At 36.9% G+C, this 24,219-nt stretch overlaps 1 protein-coding gene across 3 annotated transcripts in view; it reads left to right on the top strand.

Annotated features, from left to right (window-relative positions):
- Positions 1-24,219, top strand: part of LOC105837387 (protein eva-1) — a 139,779-nt gene that overhangs the window by 102,096 nt on the left and 13,464 nt on the right. For all 3 annotated transcript variants that reach the window (XM_012682135.3, XM_036286276.1, XM_012682136.3), the window contains exon 6: positions 17,908-18,129. In XM_012682135.3, coding sequence (XP_012537589.1) covers positions 17,908-18,129 — 222 coding nt within the window. The remainder of the gene's footprint in view (positions 1-17,907; positions 18,130-24,219) is intronic.

Genomic DNA, 24,219 nt, shown 5'->3' with positions numbered 1-24,219 from the left:
TCGGCGATTTTAATTGGTTGCGTTCAACTCCAACAAAGTTTAGATACGAATCGTTAAATATTACATAGTTAAACTTTTCCAGATAATGATGGTGCTCGATTAATCATAAATCACGGTAATGGTTATTAGTTGGCGTTGCGTACGACAAGAATGAGCAACTTGAAAATTCTTCTCTGTTATATTATGTCTATTACATTATATTAATTATTATACACATCTCACTAACGATAGAAGCTAAATTCGTCGAATTTCACCACCCATTTCTCTGATACAAACTGAATCGCTCGTTGATTTCACACATGGGATCACGTTGACAAAGTGTATGTACATACATAGCCTATGTCCAAAGTCAAATCAGTCGACGCTTAACGACGTATGAATGCGTTGCTTAATTTCACGATACGTATACGTCGGTTGATATCAGTCAATTGAAAAAATCGATTAAGCTCATGGTTTATTTTTGTCTCGTCGCACACGCGGTCGTGGTTAATTATTCCTTGTTTTTCGCAAGAGAATTGCCAATTTTCGCCGATAGTACCCGACTGATTTTCTCGTGTTTTATATACATGCCTTGTCCGTCGATATAAAATCATTTATGGAAATATCTTTTAACTACATTCACGAGAGCATTCAGTTTAGTTTAATGCGTTTAAATAATTTCCTTAGGAGACGTTAATTGAGCAATTTCGAAAGTCATCTTGAAAACTTTGATTGAATTTATTCTGCATTTTGTAAAGCTTTGGAACTTTTTTTTTTTAGTTTTTAGTTGCCAAACTTTTCTTGTTACAATCTCTTTTCTTTTGCCTTCTGTAGAGATATTTTCGTGACCTAAGATTTTACGAAATACTACGAAACAGAATAGTTAGAACTAGCGCTCGGCCGCTTTTACATAATAGCCGTTCGATTTACAATAATAGGGGCTATTGATACGGTCCGTGCTGCTTAACGAAGCGTCGATGCATCACGGCAATTCGTCTCAATTGAATTTTGACACGTGGCTGAAGAGCCATGTCAATCAACGATAGAAAATCAAGCGTTCGCGTAGCCACGAAGCTAATTAGGGATCGAAGTGCCAACTCGATGGCGCGTATGGCTATATAGCTACTTTACAGCGCACAGCGTTCATCGCGAGGTAATGACCCCTCGAATTTCAGCCATTAATCCGAGCTGCGCTGCTAACGAAAAATAGCCTCCATGCGGCGAATAATCAATTCAATCCGTGCGGAACGAAGTTGTTATTCGATATTGACTGATAATTTACGTTTAAACGGTCTGCTTCGCGTACAACGTTGTTACAATTTACTCTCTTTTTTTTTTTTAATACTCTTGAGACCTCGCTTTCATTATCAACAAGAATGCGTTTAATATTTGTGGCATTGTGTAGCTGCAATATATTTTCATTAGAAATGCGGCAAGCTAATGTATCACAATCTATTTCGGTTACAACGACGTATTTTAATTAATATTTTAATTAATAAATAGCAAATTGCAAGTTTGCGTGCATGGGTGGTATTTCAAAAATACTATGTTTTCAAAACGCTATTGTCGCGGAATATTTATGATAGAAAAGAGATTTGTATAATTAATTACATTCGTCCAAAGAAAAAGCAAATGTTGACGAGTGCTACTACAGTTAGTTTATTGTACGTGCACCGGGAAATCGATGAGACACAGAAAAAAACAGACTAATTTTTTTACGTTTACTCTCTCAATGTTGACGACAATACATTGTACGATACAAGATACGGAAAATGTTTCTTGTAGACAACTATACACTTTTTACGCATACGATTAAAAATTGCTAAAAATGTTTTGGTGACAAAGTTTGAAAGTAAATGAAAAAATTTTGTCTTTTTTTGCTCTTGTTTTAAGTATTTGGTTAAATTATGAATATAACTAATAATTAAATCATTTTTTTGATATATTTCTCATTATTAATATACTGTCTACATTGTATACGTTGCACATATGATATTAATGTCAATTTTACATGTATTTTAAATGTATTTTGTAATTATTTAATTTATTCGTTAAAAATATTAAATGTAATTAATTATTTGATATTTAACAATTGATTATATTTAAATAAATTGACATATAAAAAAAAGCCATAAGCGCTAAAAGTCAATAAAGTTTTATTTTTTTTTAAACTTAGAGCGCAAAGTTAGAGAAGATCAAGATCACTGGCAAGGCTACTTTTTTAGATATGCTAAAGTGCGTGACACTTTCAAGGTCCTTTGTCAGTAATTTCTTTCGATTTCCATTTTAAAGAGTGATTTTTACCACATGGTAATGCCTTATGGAAGATTAATGAACCAATCCTTCACAGCCTCTCATTTCGATTTTCAATTTTGGATTTTTTCCGGAAAAAAAAAAACTATTCGTCACACGCATATGCGGTCATCGGTACAGTTAATTGACGAGTTGCAAAATAAAAGCATCGCGTAGGAATGTGAGTAAATTTTATTAAACGCTCCGCACGTGCGCTTGCCTGTTTTCGTTACACTGTTTCGCTGCAATTTGCTTCGTACTGCGACACCGTAGGACAGACGTTATTTCTCAAATTTGAGTAGCACTTGCCGATTCTCTTTAGTTTTCACACAACCAGCTGTGTTCATAACAATTTCCGATTTGTCTGCAGAATTGTGCGTGGCCAGAAGCGCTTTTAACCATTATGCATATCATGCACGAGCATTGCGCGCTGTTTCTAGGTCTAGACGAGTGTAATTCGTCTTTCCACATCGACGTGCGCTAATTGTACCGTCGACACTTGAATTATTCGATTAACGTTTAACAATTCAGGCCGACGCCGATCAATCGCTATCATTTTCGACGGTGTCGGTGACGGTGTCGTGCACGATACGGGCATCCATATTAATAAATACCTTAATCTGTATGCATTTGGTTATTCGCGAGAAGCATGTGTAAATGGCGGTATTGGGCTTCAGGGATATTTGAATTAGAGATATTCATGTTCTATATAAGAAATACGAACGAAATAAATCGTCGACTTCGGAATATAAAACAAGATTTCAATTATCGTCAGAGATTGGATACCGTCAATCTCCAATTGCTTCATTCAATGATAATTTATAAATTATAATAACTAATAAAAGTTGTAATTCAGTTGTTGTTAATAATTTAAGCAGAGATAATGCACATTTGCATATTTCTTAAATTTTGGAACTAGTCAGATTTGAGATTGATAATAATAAATTAACATATGTATTATTACATATAGTGAATAGTCTAAATGAAAGAAATGATTTTTTTTGTATTTAGTTCTATAAGTTTATGTATTTAAAAAATCAGGACAAATAGTTTAATGGAGGAAGTAAATAAATGCGAGTGGAAAATGGCTTATATTTCCAATTCTTTTATCGATAAATGAATATAATTATTTCTGAGATTCTATAATATATGTAACGTAAATTATCTTTTTAAAGGCGCATGTATCGATAACGGTGAGAATATGGGTCATTGGTTTCAAAATTTAATCATAATGTTCCTACCACTTTTTATTTAGGTCATGCTGTATTTCCGTTGGTAAAACTTTAATTTTTTTTTTCGATATTAATTTGCCGTCCAATTCTTCGACCTTTTTGTTGCGTTTACAAGATCGTGCAAAATTTATTTTGTTATTGAGACAAAGAGAAAGCTGGCCGTTGAATATTTCAGTATCGGAAAACGTGTGGTGAGGCCAGGTCCAGGAAACCTCGTTGATTATGATTGCATATTTTAGATTGCAAACTCGTTAAAGTTTGCCACTCCTTCGGTGCTGATGCAACATTTGCCGATGTCTTTCAGAATTGAGGACATTGAGAATTGTCCAGGATTCTGAAGCGCTTTATTCCCATCGTTCCTTATCCAGCGTCCCCGGATTTGTCCGAGATCGTACGCTATTCTATTGCAATTTTTCTCGCGTCTGCAACTTGTCGCCTTCGCAATCTTCAACAAGTGTCCGCGCTATCAGTTTTCTTTGCATAGTAGCTACGTAATTCCTGAAGAATTCTATTACGCTATAATAGAAGTTCCCCCAAGATTGTATCAATAATCAGCGCGCAATTTAGACTTTCTTTATTTAATGTTAATGAGTAGCGGAAAGTCTGGAGAGAAAAAAATATATTTTTTCATAAAAAATCAAAAACTTTGGAAATTTTTTTGCATACGTGTTTTTTATTTTTGTAGTAAATATTCCTTGAAGACACAGAATGAAATAACAGTCTTCGTAGTTTGCACTTCGGGCAAACTTCTAAGTAAGTGAACTATTAAAGAGTCCCATCTTTGATGGGACTATTCAATAGCTTTCCTCTCATCTCTCCTGATTTCACTAAATCGTCAGGCGCAATATTGTGCAGTGTTTACAGATCAATCTGAAATCAAGTTCTCAACAAGTGGTCGAGCCTTGGCGAGATGTCTATCATCTTCAGGTGCTAGATATTACGCGTAACGCCAAGCTGCAAACGTTTAGCAACTAGCTGCCGGTTGCAGTCTCAACCAGATGTACGTCGCGTGTACAACTTGTATAATTGAATCCACGAACTATGAACGCAATGTTACTAGTTGTACATCAACCATTTCTGTTAGAGAACAGTTCAGTCGATACCAAATACTTTTTTTGACAAATATGTTTTTTTCTTGAAAATCATAACATTTTGACAGCATATATTTTTGAACATGAATATGGATAATAACAATGTATGTACATCTTTTGATTTCTCGATCGCGCTAACTTGTTTTAATTAATTTTTAATCGCAAGATTAGAAAAGGATTATATGTAATATAATTTGTCTCATGGTATTTGTGCTTTCCCTTTATGATACTAATATTTTTCTTTATTTTTTTTCGTCTTTTAAACAGTTTTATCATATAAAATACAGAAATCGCTTTTTTTTAAATTAAAGCGACAATAATGTAAACCATTTACAAATTAAGCAGTTTCTATTATACTGTGGGAACGAGTTTATTTCTAAAGAGACTCATTTTCTCATTTATTTATTGTGCATAAATAAACATACAGATTAAATATACGGATTTCCTTTACAGAGGTATTTGTTATTTCAAAAAGAGAGAAATAAGATTTGCTAGCACTAGGGAGAAACAATAGAAAAGCATCTCGTTTATCCCAGTCTGCGAAAAAACGATACTTAATTATCGAGAGTACGCCATTTATTAGAGAATAAGTATTTTTTTCTTCCGCTGTGAAGTCTGAGGTAAGTGAAGAAGGAGATGTACTATGCTAATTTGTTGTTTACGCAGAAAACAACTCGTTTAATAAATTAAGAGCGTTTCTCTAGTTTAAAATATTTTTTTGTATAAATAGTGACTTTTTTTTATATGCACGTATTTTTTTTTATTACTCTGCATATATTTTATCAGAATAGCAGGTAGCATTAATTTTTACTGGAAGTATTAGTTAACGTTTAATAGAATTGAATTTTGAGGATTAAATAAGAGGATTAAACAAGTATTTCTCTGCAAAATTCTGCAATTGCGATAACATTGCTTTTTTAGATGAACAGTACAGATAAATGACTATTTTTAAAGGAGACTTATACATTTTTCAACTAGCTATTATCTTTTCCTAAAGTTTCCAATCTACGCCGTTGTTAGCCGCTGGCTCAGTGAGCGACGATAAAATAAAATTTAGTAAAAAAACTTGCTTTTTGAAACATCGTGCTGTCTTATCATTAAAATTCTTAGTGTGACTCGTTTATTTTTTAACTTTATTTTTTTTTTAGGTATTGAAATATATAGATGGACTTAAATCTAAATGGAATAGGTTTTTATCGCGCGTTTTCTCGACACTCTTCGCGTGACTCTTAAGATTCGCTAGAGGAAATGACTTTCTCGCGTCAAACTAGCGGGAACAGAAAACGTGTATATGCGAACAGATGCAACAAGGTGTAGTCTCGTAGCAACAAATTCACTAGTAACTCGAGGGGAAAGTTTTGTATTCGTACATTTCGTCTAAACCTCTCGCAGGTCTTCCCTTTATCCGGGCCACGATAAATTCGCTTCTGTTGACGCGGGAATTGAATTTCCTGCAGCACAGCCGAGGGCTGCGAGCACAGAGCTAGATCAAACTTTTTTGCTTGATGCAGCTCTCTAGCCAACCGTCGAGATCTTATGATCGAATAGAAGGGAATTGCCGTGATTGTTGCGTTTGCCGGGCGGTCGGTCTGAATTTGTGACATTCGGTTGCCGTTTGCTCGTTTGTCGTTTAAATTTTCTACCACAGGACCGTCCGTTACAACTGCATTATGATTACATTGCCAGGCTTGGAAAGCTACCGCATTTGCGCCGCGCCGATGCATCGCATTACCAATACTACTTTGACCCGAGATAACGAGATACTCTAGCCCGAGATAGATCGTCTCGTTTTAATATCGGATTTCAGGATTATATACGATTTGTGGCGGCGAGAATGCACAATAGATTTGAATTTAGTTGAAACGTTACTCGTGTTTCTAAAAATTGCGCGCGGGCGCGTACACATACGCGTACATAATTGCTTAAGCTCTTGAAAGCTTCTAAAGTGATTAAATTTAATTTTATCATTTTAATACACTAACAAACCGTAGGATAGTCCCCAAAAATGCAAAAAGCAAATTGCTAAAATGTATAATTGAATAAGTGATGATGCGTTTATATCTTCTTCTTTCTCTTTTCTTAAGTCGAGTGTGTTTTACATGTAAAAGTAAAATATTCTATAATGATTACATAAACGTATTAATTAATACGGCGAATTATTAATATTCAGATATTTAACATACGCAGTTTGTCAACATAGTTTTGTAATTCGAAGGATGCGAACGATGCGAATGGCACACTCAACCATTTTTCAGTACTGCCATGTTTATGCGCTTAATGAAAATTACATCGGATACATCGACGACGTCTATGTAACAGCGTACCGGTAGCTGAACCATGCGGGCACGCAGCCTAGGCAGCACTTTGATCAAGGGACGTGGATGTCTCGTACCGCGTCGCTGCATTGCTCAACCGTGCGCGTACAATGCACGCAGACACATCTCACGCGCGAATATTGAGACATATGCACGCTCGATTTACGCACTCCTCTCCGTGCACTCAATCACAGGCGACCGCCGATTGGGAAGTGCACCCGCGCGAAATTAACGAAGCCCCTTTGCAAATGAATTCATGGGCCGCTCTCCTGACCGCTCGACTATGACTATGGCTTCCAGCACATGCAAAAAGAGAGAGGAAAGGGAAGACAGAAAGAGAATTTATCTACTTTTCGACACGAATTAGTACGGATTTAAGGTCGAGAATTTTATTATTGAAAACATATATAAAAGAACAGATTCTATCTGAATTAATTAATAAAGTTTTTTTTTCTCTTATCTTTGCTTTATATATTTATGTTTATTCAGCACACTTTTTTATGTTTTCGTAGATTTCTCGGCACAAGAGAGAAAATGATTTTTATTTGTACTGTTTTAAAAACGATTAACTTTGTTAATAACTTTGTTAATTAACTTCTTGAAATAAATTACAAAGAAAAATTAAGCGTAAAATTTTTTTGATGCACAATGTTTTCTAAATTGTTTTATTAACTAAGGTTTGCATGTCAATTATACTGAAATTAATGAAAATACTAAATGAACAGATAATCTGAATTCATTTATTTCACGTTTTCATTTTGTACAATTTATCGTACAAAGTCCTTTTTGCACAGAGAGATACATTCAGAATGCAATCGATATGTAATGAATGCCTATGTATTACGTGGCGCTATTTATGAGAGCATATGTATGTTCGTGAACATTTTTAGCTGGGGTGGAAATTCTGCGGCTTATTAAAAATTCGAGTTTTTCCTTCTTTTGAGCACTAAATGAACGCATCTAGCGCAACGATGGCGACCGACATGTGTGTATCGTCTGCCACCCTCGCCAGCTACGTGAAGCGAGATGGAAAGGCTCACTGGTTCGTGCAGGACTTTAATGTGCGGAGCCGTTAAGTGGTTCAAGTGAAGCGAAAAATTGTTCGCTTGCATTCTCTGTCAGTTGCAACACCTTTAATGCATTTTTTGCATACAGATACTATCGTACTGCGTGATCCCGATGAAAATTTGCATGATTCCTAATTTATGCGGCGCTTGATTACATGTTATAATATTATTTCGCAATGCAAACTTGCGAATTTCGAGTAATTGCGATCATGGAATTAAAAGTTTAATTTTTTATTTATGTAATTCATGGGAAAGTATTTATATAATTATTTTTTATTTCTGATATTTCTGAAAAAAAAAACTTGAATTTATGCATGTAATAACTATGTAATTGTTTTCGGTAAATTTAGAAATATCTCAAATAATATTACTTTAAGTGTACAAATATAATGGAGCACTTTGATTCGTAAATAATATTTTTAATTGAGTCACTATATGGCGTTCAGCATATGTATATTCATTATGCAGTACGCACATATTCATACGCGCATATTTATATAGATTTATGGATATTTGTATAGATATCCATTGATATCTGATATAATTCATTGATTTGCATTATGAGACATTCTGAGAATATTCGTATGTACATTTACGTATCATCGTTTTCATCATTCAATATATTTTACACATATTTTTTCTATACTCTTGTTATATTTCTATTTTTAAAACTATTCATAGAAGATCACTAAGATTAACATCACTTTTTGGGTTTCTTAAAGCTAAAAATAAAACTTGAAAACATAAATGTAAACTAGAAAATATTTTCTTTTTTTATAATAATAAAAATAATTTATAATTTAATTTTATATAGAAAAAAGTCTGATGAATCTATAATAAACTGGGGGTTATAAATTTTTATTTTTTTAATTACACAAGTAAAACAGTTTTTAATCAGTTTTAGTCAGTATTAATGTAATACAATGTTCAGAGAGATAAGAGAGTGTCGCTTTAGGAGACCTATACCAATATTAGCAACCTTCCTCTATTCATTTACAGTTTGTCATCCATTTTATATTACTTGCGCTTCGTTCGAAAGTTTTATTTTAACAATTAAAATTATTAATTATTAAAAATAATTTTATGAGTGACTTCTAGAATATTGTAAAATACTTTATAAAAGGCGGCAATTTAAAATTAAAAATAAAAATTACAAAAATACATCTAATATTGCAAGCAAAAAAGTGTGATAAAAGTGCTGTGCAGTGAAAGAGTTATATGCATTCGTGATGGAATTCACGTGGATAACGTGAATAACCAACGATACCAGTAGGTTCGAGCAAGTAATCCTGGCTCACTTTGTGTCTTCGCGACGACAATTACAGAGTTATTGCACATAACGCATCTCGTGCAATAGCTGCCTTCGACCAAGCAATTGCATTCTACTTTCTCGTATATTCTCTCTATTGAATTCCAAGCAGATCGCGATAGGATGGGGAGGACGTGTGTAGTAGTGCATACATATGTGGTAGTAGTAATTGTACGACAAAGTGGACTCGGAATGAATATGCAAACAACAATATGCAAACATCAACAAACCGGATGCGCGGAGAAAACAAGAGATATTTTGGGAAAGAAAATAGAAAGAAGGAAAAGATATGTAGATTCCCGCTAACGTTTGGTAGCATACTAACATAAGAGCAGCGCAACCGGGGAATAATCTTTGTCTATAAGTGCAATTTCTTCGAACACAAAATTTACCAGGGAAAAATACATTGTTGCAGCAGTCGTAGCAAGGAAATGCAAAATTACGTGCTCTTCATCATGATTTATCGCTCGTACATTTATGTTTATTCTGAGAGAAATAAACTTATGATATTAAAAATATTGATTAATAAGAAATAAATAAATTAAAATATTAAAAGCTTTAATAAATATTTCCTAATTTTTTAAAAAGTTTTTATTTAACGCTAAATTTAAATAGCATCATAATTATCATATTATTTAACTCAATTCCATTTTCAAGATATTGTCAACACAATAGGACGAGTTAATGCGCGAGTAGTATGCCCCCGCGTCTGCTCGGACAACTGGCCTCGACCTGTGCAGAGCCAGCCGCGAACGTATTTGCATACTCGTTCAAACTACATATGTAATACATTCTGCGACTGGATTCAACCTGCAGCCTGGTTTTTACTCAATATTGTCGCTCGCACGTGGCCTTTGTGTAAAAATTGCAATTCAAGCTTTTGGTTATTTTACACTCTTTTTCCCTCTTTTACACCCCCCTCAGGGTATCTCTAAATCAATGCGCGCAGCAGAATGTTTGTATTGCTACGTCGAAAAACTAACAAATAAATACCAGAGCCATTTTTAATCCTTGCAAATCCGTCTCTAATCCATTTTTATAAATCCAAGGAACAACACGTTTAATCTTTTGAATATTTTTTAAATAAAATAAATGCACGTGCTTTATAAAAACATGTTGCTTGTATAATTAACATATTTCTGAAAATGAAAAAAGTATTCTAAAGGAGAATTTTATTTTTAGTGTACGTGTATATACTATATGCACGAAATAGCAAAAACTATCGTGATCGAAAGTGAATTCTAAAGACGATTTATTTATTCTTTGTTTATGTAAAATAATTTTTTTTTTTTTGAGTTTGTTGAATACAGCGACCCTATTTTTTGTAAAACATTCTCTGACGAACTTTTAAGCATGAAAACAAGAAAGCTCCGAGCATCAAACATTTAATAGAAGTTTGTCAAGCCGGAAAATGGCTATAGAGGTAAATGAGAAGGACTCGAGCGTATTTTTAAGATCTGCCGGGCTTATGTGCCGAGGCGGAACAAAAACACTTTTACCTTGCCGCAGAGGGTTTGTTCCGCGCACCGTGGAGAAAAAAGAAGAGGGAAACGAATATAATACCGAAGAAAGACAACAAAATGCAAATGAAATGACAAATTATGCGCCGGTGTAAAATGCTGATATGTGAAAAGTATTCCTCGTGCATACATCTCTCTTCTGTACGATCGAAACATATTTTGCATCCAAACAATACGTTTGTTTTATGTACACCGTAGTACTTATGCTGAAACGACGAATGAAGATGGATGATTGACTCGATTAGTGAGATAAGGACGGTCATTAGATCCTTTAGCTTTAGAATTCTGCTGGAATTTAATACCTCGCAAGTTAGATATGTGAAGAATTTGAAAATGAATTATGATATATCCTTCTAAAGAGAGACAAAGAGACAGAGAGAGAGAGAGAGAGAGAGAGAGAGAGAGAGAGAGTTCTATTTGAATTCACTGGAAACTTTTATGATGATCCTACGGGAAAGCTTCGAGAAAAGGTGAATAGTCTTGCTTTTTAATCTCCGGCCGTAATTTACATTAACTTTTCTTTACCTTTTCTCTATTCACAGTCAATCGATGCTTTATTCTTATCGCTTCACGCAAAGCGTGTAATTAATAACCGCGACTGGTACGCGTTCGTCCTTCGTCGAGCCGAGCGGACGATCCATCGCTCTTCATTAATCATCCTCGCGTTTACACGCCTGGCAGCCGCATCCGCGCGCGCTCGCGCGCGCGCTATCCTTCCTCTCTCTGTCTCTTTCTCTTTTATATTATATTTCCGTGTAAATATCATTTGCGAGGGCGGATGCCGGCGCGCGAAAGGTCGCTCGATAAAACGACGAGGGTCACCATTGTCGACCGGTTAGTACTTTTTCGCGTGACAAAACGATTTTGCATTTCCTGCGGTCAACGCTCCTGTTCCGGCAGTGACGACCGGCCTGACAGAACGGAACGAGGGAGGCACAAGAGCGCGGCGGGGTCGTTTGGGTTTAAAAAAAAACCAACGAGCGTGAAATTTTCGATAGCGACGGATAAACGACCGCCGGGGCGCGTGTTCCCCGCGTGGCGCTGGGATTTACATACTACATTTTCGATTACGGCGTTTAACTTTTTTCGTTTGTCAGTCTTGGGGGAGATTTATCGCACGCACGCGCGCGCGCGCGCAATCCTTTCCGAAGGCGTGATTCCATTTTATCGGATATGTCATTCAGACGCTTCTCCCGCATCACGAAGCGAACGACGCATTTCGCCAGTCGTGGATCTATTCACGTTTTCCGAGCGCAATTAAAAAACACGACGTAGTCAGGTATTGTGCAAGTCTGATGGATTTTTAGCTGACAGTCTAGGCCATCTGTATATTTAAATTGTACTGCGATAGGGACGAAAAATACATTTGCGAGAGAAATAAATTTTGATAATTTTATTATTATTAATTCTTTTTTTTTGATAATCCATTATTACGAAAGTACGCTGTCATTGATATCTTTTCGACGGGTATACTTTTTTTGCCGACGTGATGTACACGTTATGTCATTTAAATCTATCATAATTGCTGGGAATATTGTGAAATCTTCGTTTTTCCATAAATAGCACATTTTAGAGAAATTCTCGCGATAATATTTCTCGTCGGGTTACGTACAAATTGGAAGATACGTGTTCCTGGCGAAGTTTCATACATTTATTAAAGCGATCGTTTTGTATGTCGGCGTCGGTGCTGACGGCGTAGCAGATGATAAAGGCACGAAGCGACGTGTCTGTGCAGAATGCGACTGCAAACTGTGTAACATCGATGCAAGCGAAGCATCCTTTCGTCCGTACACACGTTCCTAATTTCAGAGGCGTAGTGAGCAGAACTCAGCCCTGCTGCCCATTCGAGATCATCTGCGTGCCTGCCGTTACCAGGCGTCGTCTCGTAAGCGATCCGATTTCGCTGAATATGTTCGGTGTCCGTAACAGATACGCGCGGAACAACGGAGAATACCTCGAGGGGCTCGTTGCCGTAATGAGTGTGTTGCATTTGCCGCTCGTAAAAAACCCGCGGAATACACGGGTGCAAAGCGATCATTACAGTGAGTACTTGATGCTCTGTGCAATTATCTATTTTAGAAAATGTGAACGCTCTTTAAAGTGAGAAAGGAAAAAAAAAACAGCAGCAAAAGTATCCCTTTAGAGGAAAATTGGCATTTGCTTTTATTGCGTTATTCATACAGCTACATCTTTACATTTTATTGCGTATCTCGCTTCAACCTCGCTTGTAGCAACAGTAGGTTTCTTCAAGTTCGGTGTTTTGTTTTTCTCTTAAGGTGGATCTTATCAGTGTCTTAATTAGCGAGCTATTTAAGTTTTGGTAGAAAGAAATCTTACAATTAGCTTCCAATTAGGCTGCAGTAGACTTCAACTTGAGAAGAATTTTATTGAAGCCATAATTACTGAGTTATTTAATCTAGGAAGAAATTTTAAATGCGTTAATTTCAGGCTTGAAATTCCATGAAGAAAGCTGTTCGGCTTAACGACAATGTACATATATCGAAACTATATATCAAACATATATCGCTTTCAATTTGCAATAAATTTTTTTTTTAATAGCATCGCTATTGCGCCGCTTTGTTCTAATGTATTTATATCGAACGCATTGACTTTCATACGCGAAAAAAGACTCGGCAAAAAATAGTCCGAAAAAAGATAGTCCAAAAAAAATTGCTCAACGGTTTTTTTTTTCAAAAATAAAATTCTAAAATTTCTTGCTGTGCACGCGTTTCTATATTTTTAAAAATACTATATTTCCCCGTTTAATTTTACTCTCTTGTTCAGCATTATTTTACGCAATCAAAACGTCTTTGATATAATATGAATGTACTTGATTTGTTAGACGCACAAGTTTGTCCGGTGATTGAATTTACCGAAGTTCCAGTAAAGTTTTCAACACCTTACATGAAAAGAGGAATAGTTGAAATGGCGATCCCTCTCTCTTGTACAGTACTCAACTATTGAAAATGAAAAGTCGTTCAGGTGGAAGACATTTCCATGTAAATCCGCGTCTTGCTACCACTTGTACCACTTCTGGGTTCTCTGTCGACGAGTAGCTCGTAACGGAGCTTAAACTGATCTCAAAATTCCTTTCATCGTTCCGCCGACTTACATAGGCCCCTTTGTCAGGCAAGATTGAGAGAACCCCTCGTCCATTACAGAGGTCTTATTAGCGCGTCGCGACGTAGAGACTCGCAAAATTTAGGATGTCTCTAACCTTGCTGCCAAGGCTCGTACGATATATCTCGCTGATGGGACTTCGGGGAACAATTATTGCTATCCTGGCCGCTTCCGTCCTTACTCGAGCCGTCTTCGCGATGAACTCATTGAAGGCTCTATCCCTGCGCCATCCGCAGCGAGCTCCCGGTTTAGCGAGACGAACCGGGAGTTGTGATTCACGACCTCTGGCTAGACGGAATGATACTTAAGGCTAATACGCGGATAACTTTTTGCGAATCTTGTTCTTCAATAACACGGACGGTTAAATCTTGATATAATAAATTTTTACACAAAATTAAGAATAATTTATATACGTAACTTATGTTAAATATGTAGATATATGTAATTTCTATTTGACATATATGAATATTAAATATTGTTACAAAAAAAAAATATATATATATGCATGTGCTTATTAAAGTTCTACAGTTTATTTAATTTTCAAGAAATATAAGAAGTAGAAACGATGCAGTTTCATAAGCATGGTATTAAACTCGTTGTTAATTTATATTTACTTTATATACACGTTGACATTTTACTATTAATGCGAGTGGTACGATCTATACACAGATATGACAATTACGGTATAATAAATTAATGCTCCTTCAAGAGAGCAGCGAAGTGGTAAAAGCCTCGCGCGTCGCAAATTGCTAGTTCTCATTATTATTGCTGCTGACCGTAGCTAACATCCTTTATCGTGCATTCCAGTGAACGCGGCAGCGCAACGTTATTATGACGACCAGCGTTAAGCTAATGATAACTACGGTATGCGCTAACGAGCTTTGGTGTTCCCGATGCTGATCTAACTTACTCATGACTATCAAGACGATTGATCTGTTATCAGTCTAGATTGAAAATGTAGAAAGCTATAAAATAATATTGGTAATTGTCGACACAATTAGATGATCACCTGATATAAGTAATTATTCCATCAATTTATTGTAGGCGTATGCCTAAAGTGGCGTGTCTTACTGAAGTATTTCCTTTGTTATATTATTCTCGCTTGTTGTGGGGTTTCTAATACATCCACGCAGATTAAAGCTTTGGTGTACCGACTCAAAGTAAATTTAACCCGCATTTACGGCAAGCGAAATTGGTGTTAAATTACTGTAATTAATTGCCACGAGTAAGCTACACCTCAGCCATATGCGTCATTACTGTGTGTTTCTCTACTTAGTGCATGAAAGTTGCATTATTTCTTTACAAATTAATCTAATTGTAAGTAAAAAATAATGAAGCACTTCAGGCCGGAAACAAGTTGAAATTGTATGATATAATTAATAAGATATCATTAGTTTTTGATCTTTCTCGAATCCCGAGGAGATTCAGTTTATTAAGTTTTAAACTCTTCTTAAGCAACTCAAAGTGGAACACAGTTTACATAAATATACATTATTAATCTTTAATTTTTCAAAATTTTTATAGTAATTAAATATTCGTAAAAACAAAACAAAGAGAGACAGAGAGAGAGAGAGAGAGAGAAAAAGAGAGTAATGGTATGTAAATTAATACGTAGAATCCTACAATTGTAAAAATTGTTACTAATACCTTATTAAAAAATTTACTTGATTGCGTTGCATTAATCTTGAAATTATTTTCTGTCCACATGTTACTATACGATAGTGCTAAATAATACATAACACTTTACTACTTTTTACGACAGGACGTCAGGGAAAATGATATTTTTCCACAATACTTCGCGCATAATGTTACACCGGCGGCAATAGCGGTAGCAGCTCGACCGCATCTTCTCCACCCCCCACATTTTCTCTGTTCCATTATACGTGGACGCAGGTCATAATGTATTCGCTCGGTTTAAAGCGTCATGAGCGTTCTGCGCGCACGAACGCGCCGCCGGGCGCCGGGCACCGGGCACCGGGCGCCAAGACCGGGTATAACCCGTTGCGGCATGTACTGCCGCAGAATTGGTGTTAAATTACAATTATTAATTGCAGTAAACAAGCTACATCGCCGCTCGCCGGTTCGCCCGCTTATGTAGTCGCGTCATTTGCCTTTAATTCGGTGCCGGTGAACGGGGCTGGCGTTACGCGCGCGCGCAAAAGCGCGCTTCAGAATATACCGTGCGGAAATTTTCTAGCGGAAATGACGGAAATTATTTTAAAGCGAGTCAACGAGATTTCACGAGGAAAAGTCTGTGTCGTGTTCTCCACGTGTGCGAAGGGCCTCGTTAGTAAATATCTCGCAATTTAATTTACTAACTGACGTTCTTCGAACAGTGTTGATTAGGCGGAAGAAATTTTTTTTTCTTAGGCCATCTTAAAAGCCCTAGGTTCTCTTAGAAGCTTTAGGCTCTTTCAGCAGAGAAAATACGAGGCTAGGTAGAAGTTTAAAATGCCCGATGCTTTTAACTCCTTTTTAGGAAAAGTGGAAAAAATATTAAATGAGTGCGCTAGATCGCAATTCACATCTATATCGCTGAGATGTTTATAAATTCATATATTTACAACAGTTTACTCTCTTTCGTCTATTTCACATTGACAAAAAAGTTGTTAATGTCACTAAATTTTTCAACTTGATTATCTAAACTTCTTTAGTTTAAGTATTTATATCTTTTAATTGAACTTAATTAAGTTGAAAAATTTAATCAAGTCAACAATTTTTCCTCTCAGCGTGAAGAAGCTGTATTAAAGTTAAAAGTAAAATTAACTTCCTACTTTTTACATTTTTGTATTTTAAAATTACGAAAATGGTACCATTCATGGGGAATTCAATATACATTTAGGTTCTGATTGAAACAGAGCGTAACGAAGAACTATTGACGCGCCGCGCTGTTTTTTGGGCACATAGAGACTCGCGCGATACAGACTATCGCGATCGTGATCCACGATTTTCTCTCGTAAAATTCTCGATCGATTGCGACGTCGTTCCTCAAAATATGTATATCTCTCCACATTTCACCTCGAAACGTTATTTCGCGATCGCCCCGCGCAACGAAACTATTCATGCCGCGAATTCACGAGCATCATACTTCTAGCGGGGCGCGCGAGGTTTATTGCAACGTGCGGCGACGCACGTGCAGTGAAAAATGGGCAGTACCGTGTAAGCACGATAACGATTGCGTATCACTTACAACGATCGGTAGCATTTCATTCCGATTCGCGCTATACAACGTGCGGATATGCGCGCCCCCGCGCGCGCGCACACACACACATACAAATGCAACGTTATTACTGGCAGGTATTAGCCGGTGTGCCCACACATCTCGAACCGGATTTATTTGCCATCGCGCGCGCAAGGTTAACGTTCACATTTTGATCGGATCGTGCTCTTTACGTGTATTTAGGACGGGCGCTCCGGGAGCCATCGCATAAATTCGCGCGAACTTAGCTAGCGAATGCGGCGCGCGTAGAATACCACGGAATAGAATGCCATGAGAATTCTTGAGGGGCACGATGAATCGTACGATCGGATGATTTCGCATTTTCCGCATTTGCAATGTGCACTCGTAAATGAGTCCGTTGAATATGTAATAAAATTCAACTGTGCTTCGTCGCGGCAGCTTTCCGCGATGTCATATAAAACGCGCGAAATTCAGTATACTCCGTCGTTAAATAATTCCCGGAGCGGAAGATATGGTTACATCCAGATTTTACTCCTTTTTTTTTCCCTTCTCCACGTAATTTTTCGCTCGTGAAACGTGCATCACTCTCCGTCTCAAATTTCACTCAATCGCGAGCTTTTAACGGAAACCAATATCGACGTGAAAATGATTTTACCGCGATTCTTGTCGTCGACGGATTCTTTCCTTATATCGCGGCAATCTTGCTACAAAACAGCGTTCCTCCATGTATATTTGATGTGTCGCGCTGATGGAGTCCATTACACGCCGTACAGACTTCGAACTCTCTTTTGCTCGTTCCAGTTCCGAGGTCGGTGTTGCGGGAGCAGTTCGAAGGTGAGGTCGAGGCGGACGAGCTGGCGTTGATGCACGAGTTCGAGGAAGGATTCGACAGGGCAGACTTCAGGGCCGAATTCAGCCCCAGTCCAAATCTCGAGGGACCGCAGCCTCCACCGCGGGACAACGTCTCTAGAAATTTTCCGACCGTGAGCTCATCTCCACCCCGCGCACGGACCAATAATGACGGTGAGTCTCGCCTAGCGCTTTTGCTTCTTTATTTTGCCTGAGAAAAATGCATGTTGCATTAGCAAATGCCACTTCAACTGCATGTATAATAGATTTCTAACGTTTTATTCCATACGCTAAAACGAAATAGTGAGAAATCAGTGGTAATGAATAACATTTTAAATAGGTGATCTAAAGTTTTACACATTTTTCGTACAATTTTATTCTTGTATACGCAGAAAAATTATTTTTACGAATCTGTTTGTAAAACTCTTTGTAAAACATGAGAAATGCGATCCATATTTCCGTGTATGTTATGCATTAATTATAGGGAACGTATGTTCTATATGCTATTACAAAATATTATTTTTTAATCTTAAAAGTACAACAAAAATATTTTTGCACGTGTTAACTTTTTTAACAACCATACTCCTGCAAATAATATCTATTTTTCATCTATTCCGCAATATTTATATTCCCTTTGTTTCATGATATTTTTAATTCGTGAATGGCATGCAAAATTTTTGTATGCATCCCGCATAATTGTATTGCATTGCTTGCGTGCGCGTGTGTGTGTGAGTTTGTGGGTGCTCTTGCTCGTGATCGATCTGTATTTGACACACCGACTGACGTGCGTTATATATATTAGGCATTATCAAGCGGAAGTTGCATCCATGTAATACGCGTGAGTGCTAAAGGCGATTAGCTGGCTTCCGTGTCGGGATTATGAAAATTTATTTCGGCAAGTTCTCCGCCACCGAAGGCATTATCCGAGCAGTTGATTAATTCTACTCATTTATAAATAACCGTGTAATTGTATAATTACATGCGGGTGACGAGGTAAATTATTATTTCCATGACTAATTAATCCCGGCGCGAGCGCCGGGACATCAACGTGGGATTCATTTATACTGTAAATTTCACTACGTCTACAGCTACGTTATCGCGATGCATAACGCATTTTTGCATAATAATTATCTTGTCATGAATTCGCGTGGAAAAAGGAAACAATGAAAAGGCGAAGCCAAAAGTAAAATGCCTATGACGGGTGTTATTCGGGGAGAATAATATGGAATACAAATTATGTTTAAATGACATTTTGACAATTGAAGATACAAATGGAAATCGCAGCTCGGATATTTCTTTTTTCCGAACTGCGTCGATTTTTTTTTCACTGACGAGGGGCATATTAAAGTTCACTTTTACGCTTCCGTTCTTTTCACGTCAGTGAAGGGACATTTCGACACATTGAAACGCATTTTTTCCGTTTCTTTTTTTTTCCTTCCCTCCGTGCTCTCCTATCGCATTGCGTGCTGCATAAAACGGTGGGAAGCAAAGCACTCGTCTTAGAGCCGCTTTCATTGCTGGAAGTATCCGGGTATACGTAACTTTATATCCTGTATAGTAATATTCGCAATGAAATTACTTACCAACCCGATGAAAAGCACGCCGGGGAGAGCGGCAGCATCCAGCCGCTTTATATTCACTTCGCCTGCGAGCGTTTTCTCTTCTTATTTTTTTACGTAAATTCTTGCCAGGAGCGTTATACGGGACTGGCATTATTAGCATCGCATGTAACGAGTGCATTTCGCGATCCGTTATTATAATCTCTCGTTAACATTTTTAGTCCCGTGTTATTTTTTCGTTCGATATTTAAGCCGCGACACGTCCCGTCAGTAGTGATGCAGCTCGATACTCGGTCCGCCAGGCATCAGTGACACGACCGAGTATTTAGGCCAATGCACTCGAATGATTCATCTCGATATTTATAGTCGGACGCATCTCGAGACGCATTTAAAAGTGCATTTAAACGTTTTCCACCTGTCATGCGGAATTTTTCGTTTTTCTCATTGCACCTAACTTTGTGAAGTGCCATTATCTATTAGATATAGGATTTTACCATTAAGACCGACTAATGGAATAAACCGACCGTTTGGAAGGGTGAAACCAACTCATTAAAGCTGAGCGAAATTAGGTAAGTCGATTGGTTCAGAAGTTTAGCTTCAAAGATCGCCTGACCGGGCACAGTCCTGTAATTGGATATACATTCACTCGAACACTCCTCGCTGACACCTTTGCTTCGTGGCCCGTTGCATCATTCGCTATAGCCCACGGTTATTCACTTCAGTGGCTTCGGCAAAGTGAAAATCAACATAGAAAGATATGCATTAGAATAGTATAAAGAGAACGAGGTGCAAAGATAAATAGGAAAGTAGGGTACGGGGGAATTCATGGAAAACATCTGTTACTTTATTGAATGGAACATTCACAAGAATATGATATTTGATTTTATTGGATTGTATTTACTGACATAAATTATGCGTGATGTTGCACATCGAAATTTTTATATCTTGCTGGGAGAGAAAGTTGAAATATCATTTTCGTATCTCGAATCAAGCCCCGCCCTACGTGATATTCTTATCTACGTATTTATAGGCCAGCTAAAACAGGAATTCAGAAGCACATGTCCGAAGATAAAAATACCGATAAAGTTAAATTGGTTCGAAAGCAGATTAAATGTAATATATCGCAATCTATTGTATTCTATTCGCGTGTAATGTAGATATGTGGTACGGTAGAGTAAGATATATCTTAGTGTATACAATATATTTACATATATGTATTATTTGTTATCTCATTGCGGTGAATATGTGTGTTCGGGCAAACGAGAAATTCAATCTCGGAAAGCAATATCGCGCTTTGGGTATTTATATCCTCGAACCACAATTTGAGATGCTATAGAATATTAATTAAAGGCAATGAGGCCGGTGGAAGAGCTGTGAATGAAAGAATGCGATAGGATAAAAATAAAAAAACTGTTATAGATTACGTATTAAACATATGATGGAGACCGACAGGGCGGTCACTATATTAAATATAAAAAAAAAATTATCTCTCAGGTGCTCAAAAAAGGGTTACTGTCTTAAGAGTCCATGCGGCTCTTTTCAGTTTAATATCCGTAACTGTCAATAACTTTATAAATATCCTCCTCTTTCTAACATGTTGTTGCGAACCCTCGAGAGCATTTTTTTTTTAATTTTAGAAAATGCTGAACACACACGCGTGCACTCAACTACATGTACTTAGTTAATTACTTGGGGGAAAAAAAAATAATATAGATCTATGTCACAACTGGATGCTTGTTAAATAGTTGAATATTATTCTAATGCTGAATTATTGAAACAGTATAATTTTAATGTTTGACGTGAAAAAGAAAAAGATCGTTGACAAGTTATTTGTTATTAACAAATTATGCTTGTAATTGATTGAAGTTATTACGTAACTTATTGTTGCAGAAATTACACGGGTCAAACTATTATAGATGTGTATACATTAAATGACTGACTGTGAGTGCAAATCCTAAACGATTCCCCCGAGCGGGAACGCGAAGGCTCGCCGTGCTTTTCCCTCGAGTTTTCGAAGGGTTATTCCGGGTTCCAGTTACGTGGCGCGGTCGATGGCTTTAATGAGTTCGTCGACGAAGCGTGCATAATGCGATGCGCTAAGAGACCCTCATCTCCGTCATTGTCTTCGCGCGGAGATGCTAACGCGTAATGACTGCGTGCGTCGCTTTGATGCCCACAGATTATCGAAATTGCGTTACCGTTCGCGAGCGAAACGAACCAGTACGAACGAAATAATTGACTTAACACGGGGAAAATGTAATAATTTATGTCATTGGTGCGTAATGTTAATTACGTTCGGACGTGATATCGCGTTTCGCGTTGTTTCTACAGTACGATAAATGTTATTATAGTACTTCTGCTATGGATTACAATAAAATCTTTAAATGTCTAAAAATTTTTTATGGAATCCTTAAAAGTGCTACAATATATCACGCATTAAAATTTTAGTTTGATTTGAAATTTGATAAAAAATATGTAAAACTACATATTTATTTGTAACAGAGTGCGTGAATAAACTATTAAATTGTAAGATTAATTTTTTATCGGCATTGGTTAACAAAACAAGAATGTGAAAAAATTTAGATAAAAAGAAATTGATAAAGTTAATTTAGTTACTGACAGAAGAAGACTTAGGGTTATCTTGCGGATTATCTTAAGAAGAAGACAAATTTACTCGAAATATATTAGAAAAGACGAAGAGTCCTTACCGACCTCGTTGTCCTCGATCAAGGGCCATGCGTTCTTCGGTCTTCATCTCCCTCGTTCTCGAGGGAACCCGGGTCACGTGTAAACGCAATCAGACAGCGAGAAGACGATGTTTTATATATATAACCATATATGAAGTCGACACTCTGTTCGTTTAGCGTTCCCACTGGTTTACAAAAATTGAAGAAGAGACAGCAAAGACATCCTAAAGCAAAGAATGAAAAATGAGATCGGAGCAGAGAGACAAATATATTGTATCAAAGTTTACCATATGAAATCTGTTGCACGTCGAACGAAAGTCCCGTCTATCCTGAAATCTATTCTTTTAAGTGAATATAATAGAGACATCGAAAATTGCAAGCAGCAACAACTTGAACAAAATAAAGATGAGAATAAACTATTAATATTAATTTAAACATTTGTAATGATTTAGGAATTAGGTGATTAGTTTTATGCAAATTCTTGCAAATTTATAAGTCGAATAACGTACAATATGCGAATGTGTTTATAACACGCGAATTAACGAATCATCCCTAGTTATCTCATTTATCAATCCTTGTACTATTGTGCAAATTTCAACTGAGAAATTTCCAGCATTGTAGTTTTACTTATAATATTAAATATTTTGAAACTAGGTCACCCAATTTTCCAACGGAATAATAAAAGCGCATCAATATTTTTCCCTTGTTAACGTATTTTACTTTTATTCGAGAAATAGAATGGCCAGTTGGAACTGCACACAATAGAAGTGTTAATTTGTAACCTTTGCTTTCTCGAGATACATCTGCGAAACTCTATCTACCGGCCGATTACGCACGATCTCTGTGCCACAAGATCTCCGAATGGAGCACGTGTCGCCGTCAGTGCGTATAATTCAGGCGTCTAATTAAAAGCGCTCTTGCACCTGCTCTTTGCTGGCTCCAGTCCGAAATCGTATAATTTCTCGGCCGTACTTCCTGAATACGCGGCGTTCGTTATATTTGGCTCCTGAATTGCAATTCCGTTCGAGTACAAAAGAAATTTTGCCTTTATGATAGTAACTTTGTGTATGTTCCTGAAAACTATCACCGCTGCAGACAACGACGTCGACATAGCTTGCCACTGAGAAACAACACACACATACACACACACACACACACACATTCATATATATATATATATATATATATATATATATCCTACGCATTCCGGGACCGTATCCAATTCTGTAAGGTCGACAGTCTTCATAGTCTCTCCTCGATTTTTCTTCTATACTTTGTCTACTCCTTGTAAGAAAGTTTTGCCTTATACTTTCGAAATCAATGAATAACTAAACTTGATATCAGTCTCATATAAAAACTTTCTTCTATGTTCTACGTGTAATATAACAAATTGTAGTCTGTATTTTAACGTATTATCCTTAACTTAATTTCGAAATACCATAACTTGACCTACGGTCCTTCATAGATCACCGGTGCTTACTCGCGCGTAAATTTTCATCACAACGTTAATTGTTACTTTTAATATTAAAAAATGTTATTTTTGAATAAAGGAAATAGCACACTCTCCATTTACTTATTTGGAATATCACAGTTTTTGTATTTTATTATATATAAAGTTCAAACTTTATATTTACTTTAGAAAGTAAATATTCAGATAAAACTTTGAAATAGAACGTTCCACATGTGTTCTTTCCACATTTATCGATACGATGTATTAAAAACATGTCGCGCATTTCCTGCATTTTGTGATAGCCTGTATTAACGTTTAAAACTTCCGTCAGGATCAGTTTTTCCTTTGATCAAGATTTCGTCGGGGTCTTTCTACTCGCCGTCTACGCAAAAAGGGTTGAAATGGTGATCGTCCATGGGGAAAAGGTTGCGCGTCGTGCCGGCGGTGCGGAATATCGGACGCGCCGGATGTGCACCGACCGAGATTAAAGGTGAAAGGGGATGTCGAACTATCGGGGGAAAAAATCTCAGATAAAGTTAATGCCACCTGATGGGCTACGATATGTGAG

The sequence above is a fragment of the Monomorium pharaonis genome, chromosome 4 (assembly GCF_013373865.1).
Source record: "Monomorium pharaonis isolate MP-MQ-018 chromosome 4, ASM1337386v2, whole genome shotgun sequence".
NCBI classification, from domain to species: Eukaryota; Metazoa; Arthropoda; class Insecta; order Hymenoptera; family Formicidae; genus Monomorium; species Monomorium pharaonis.
The sequence above is the reverse complement of the archived record's forward strand: the minus strand, read 5'-3'. Positions and strand labels throughout refer to the sequence as shown.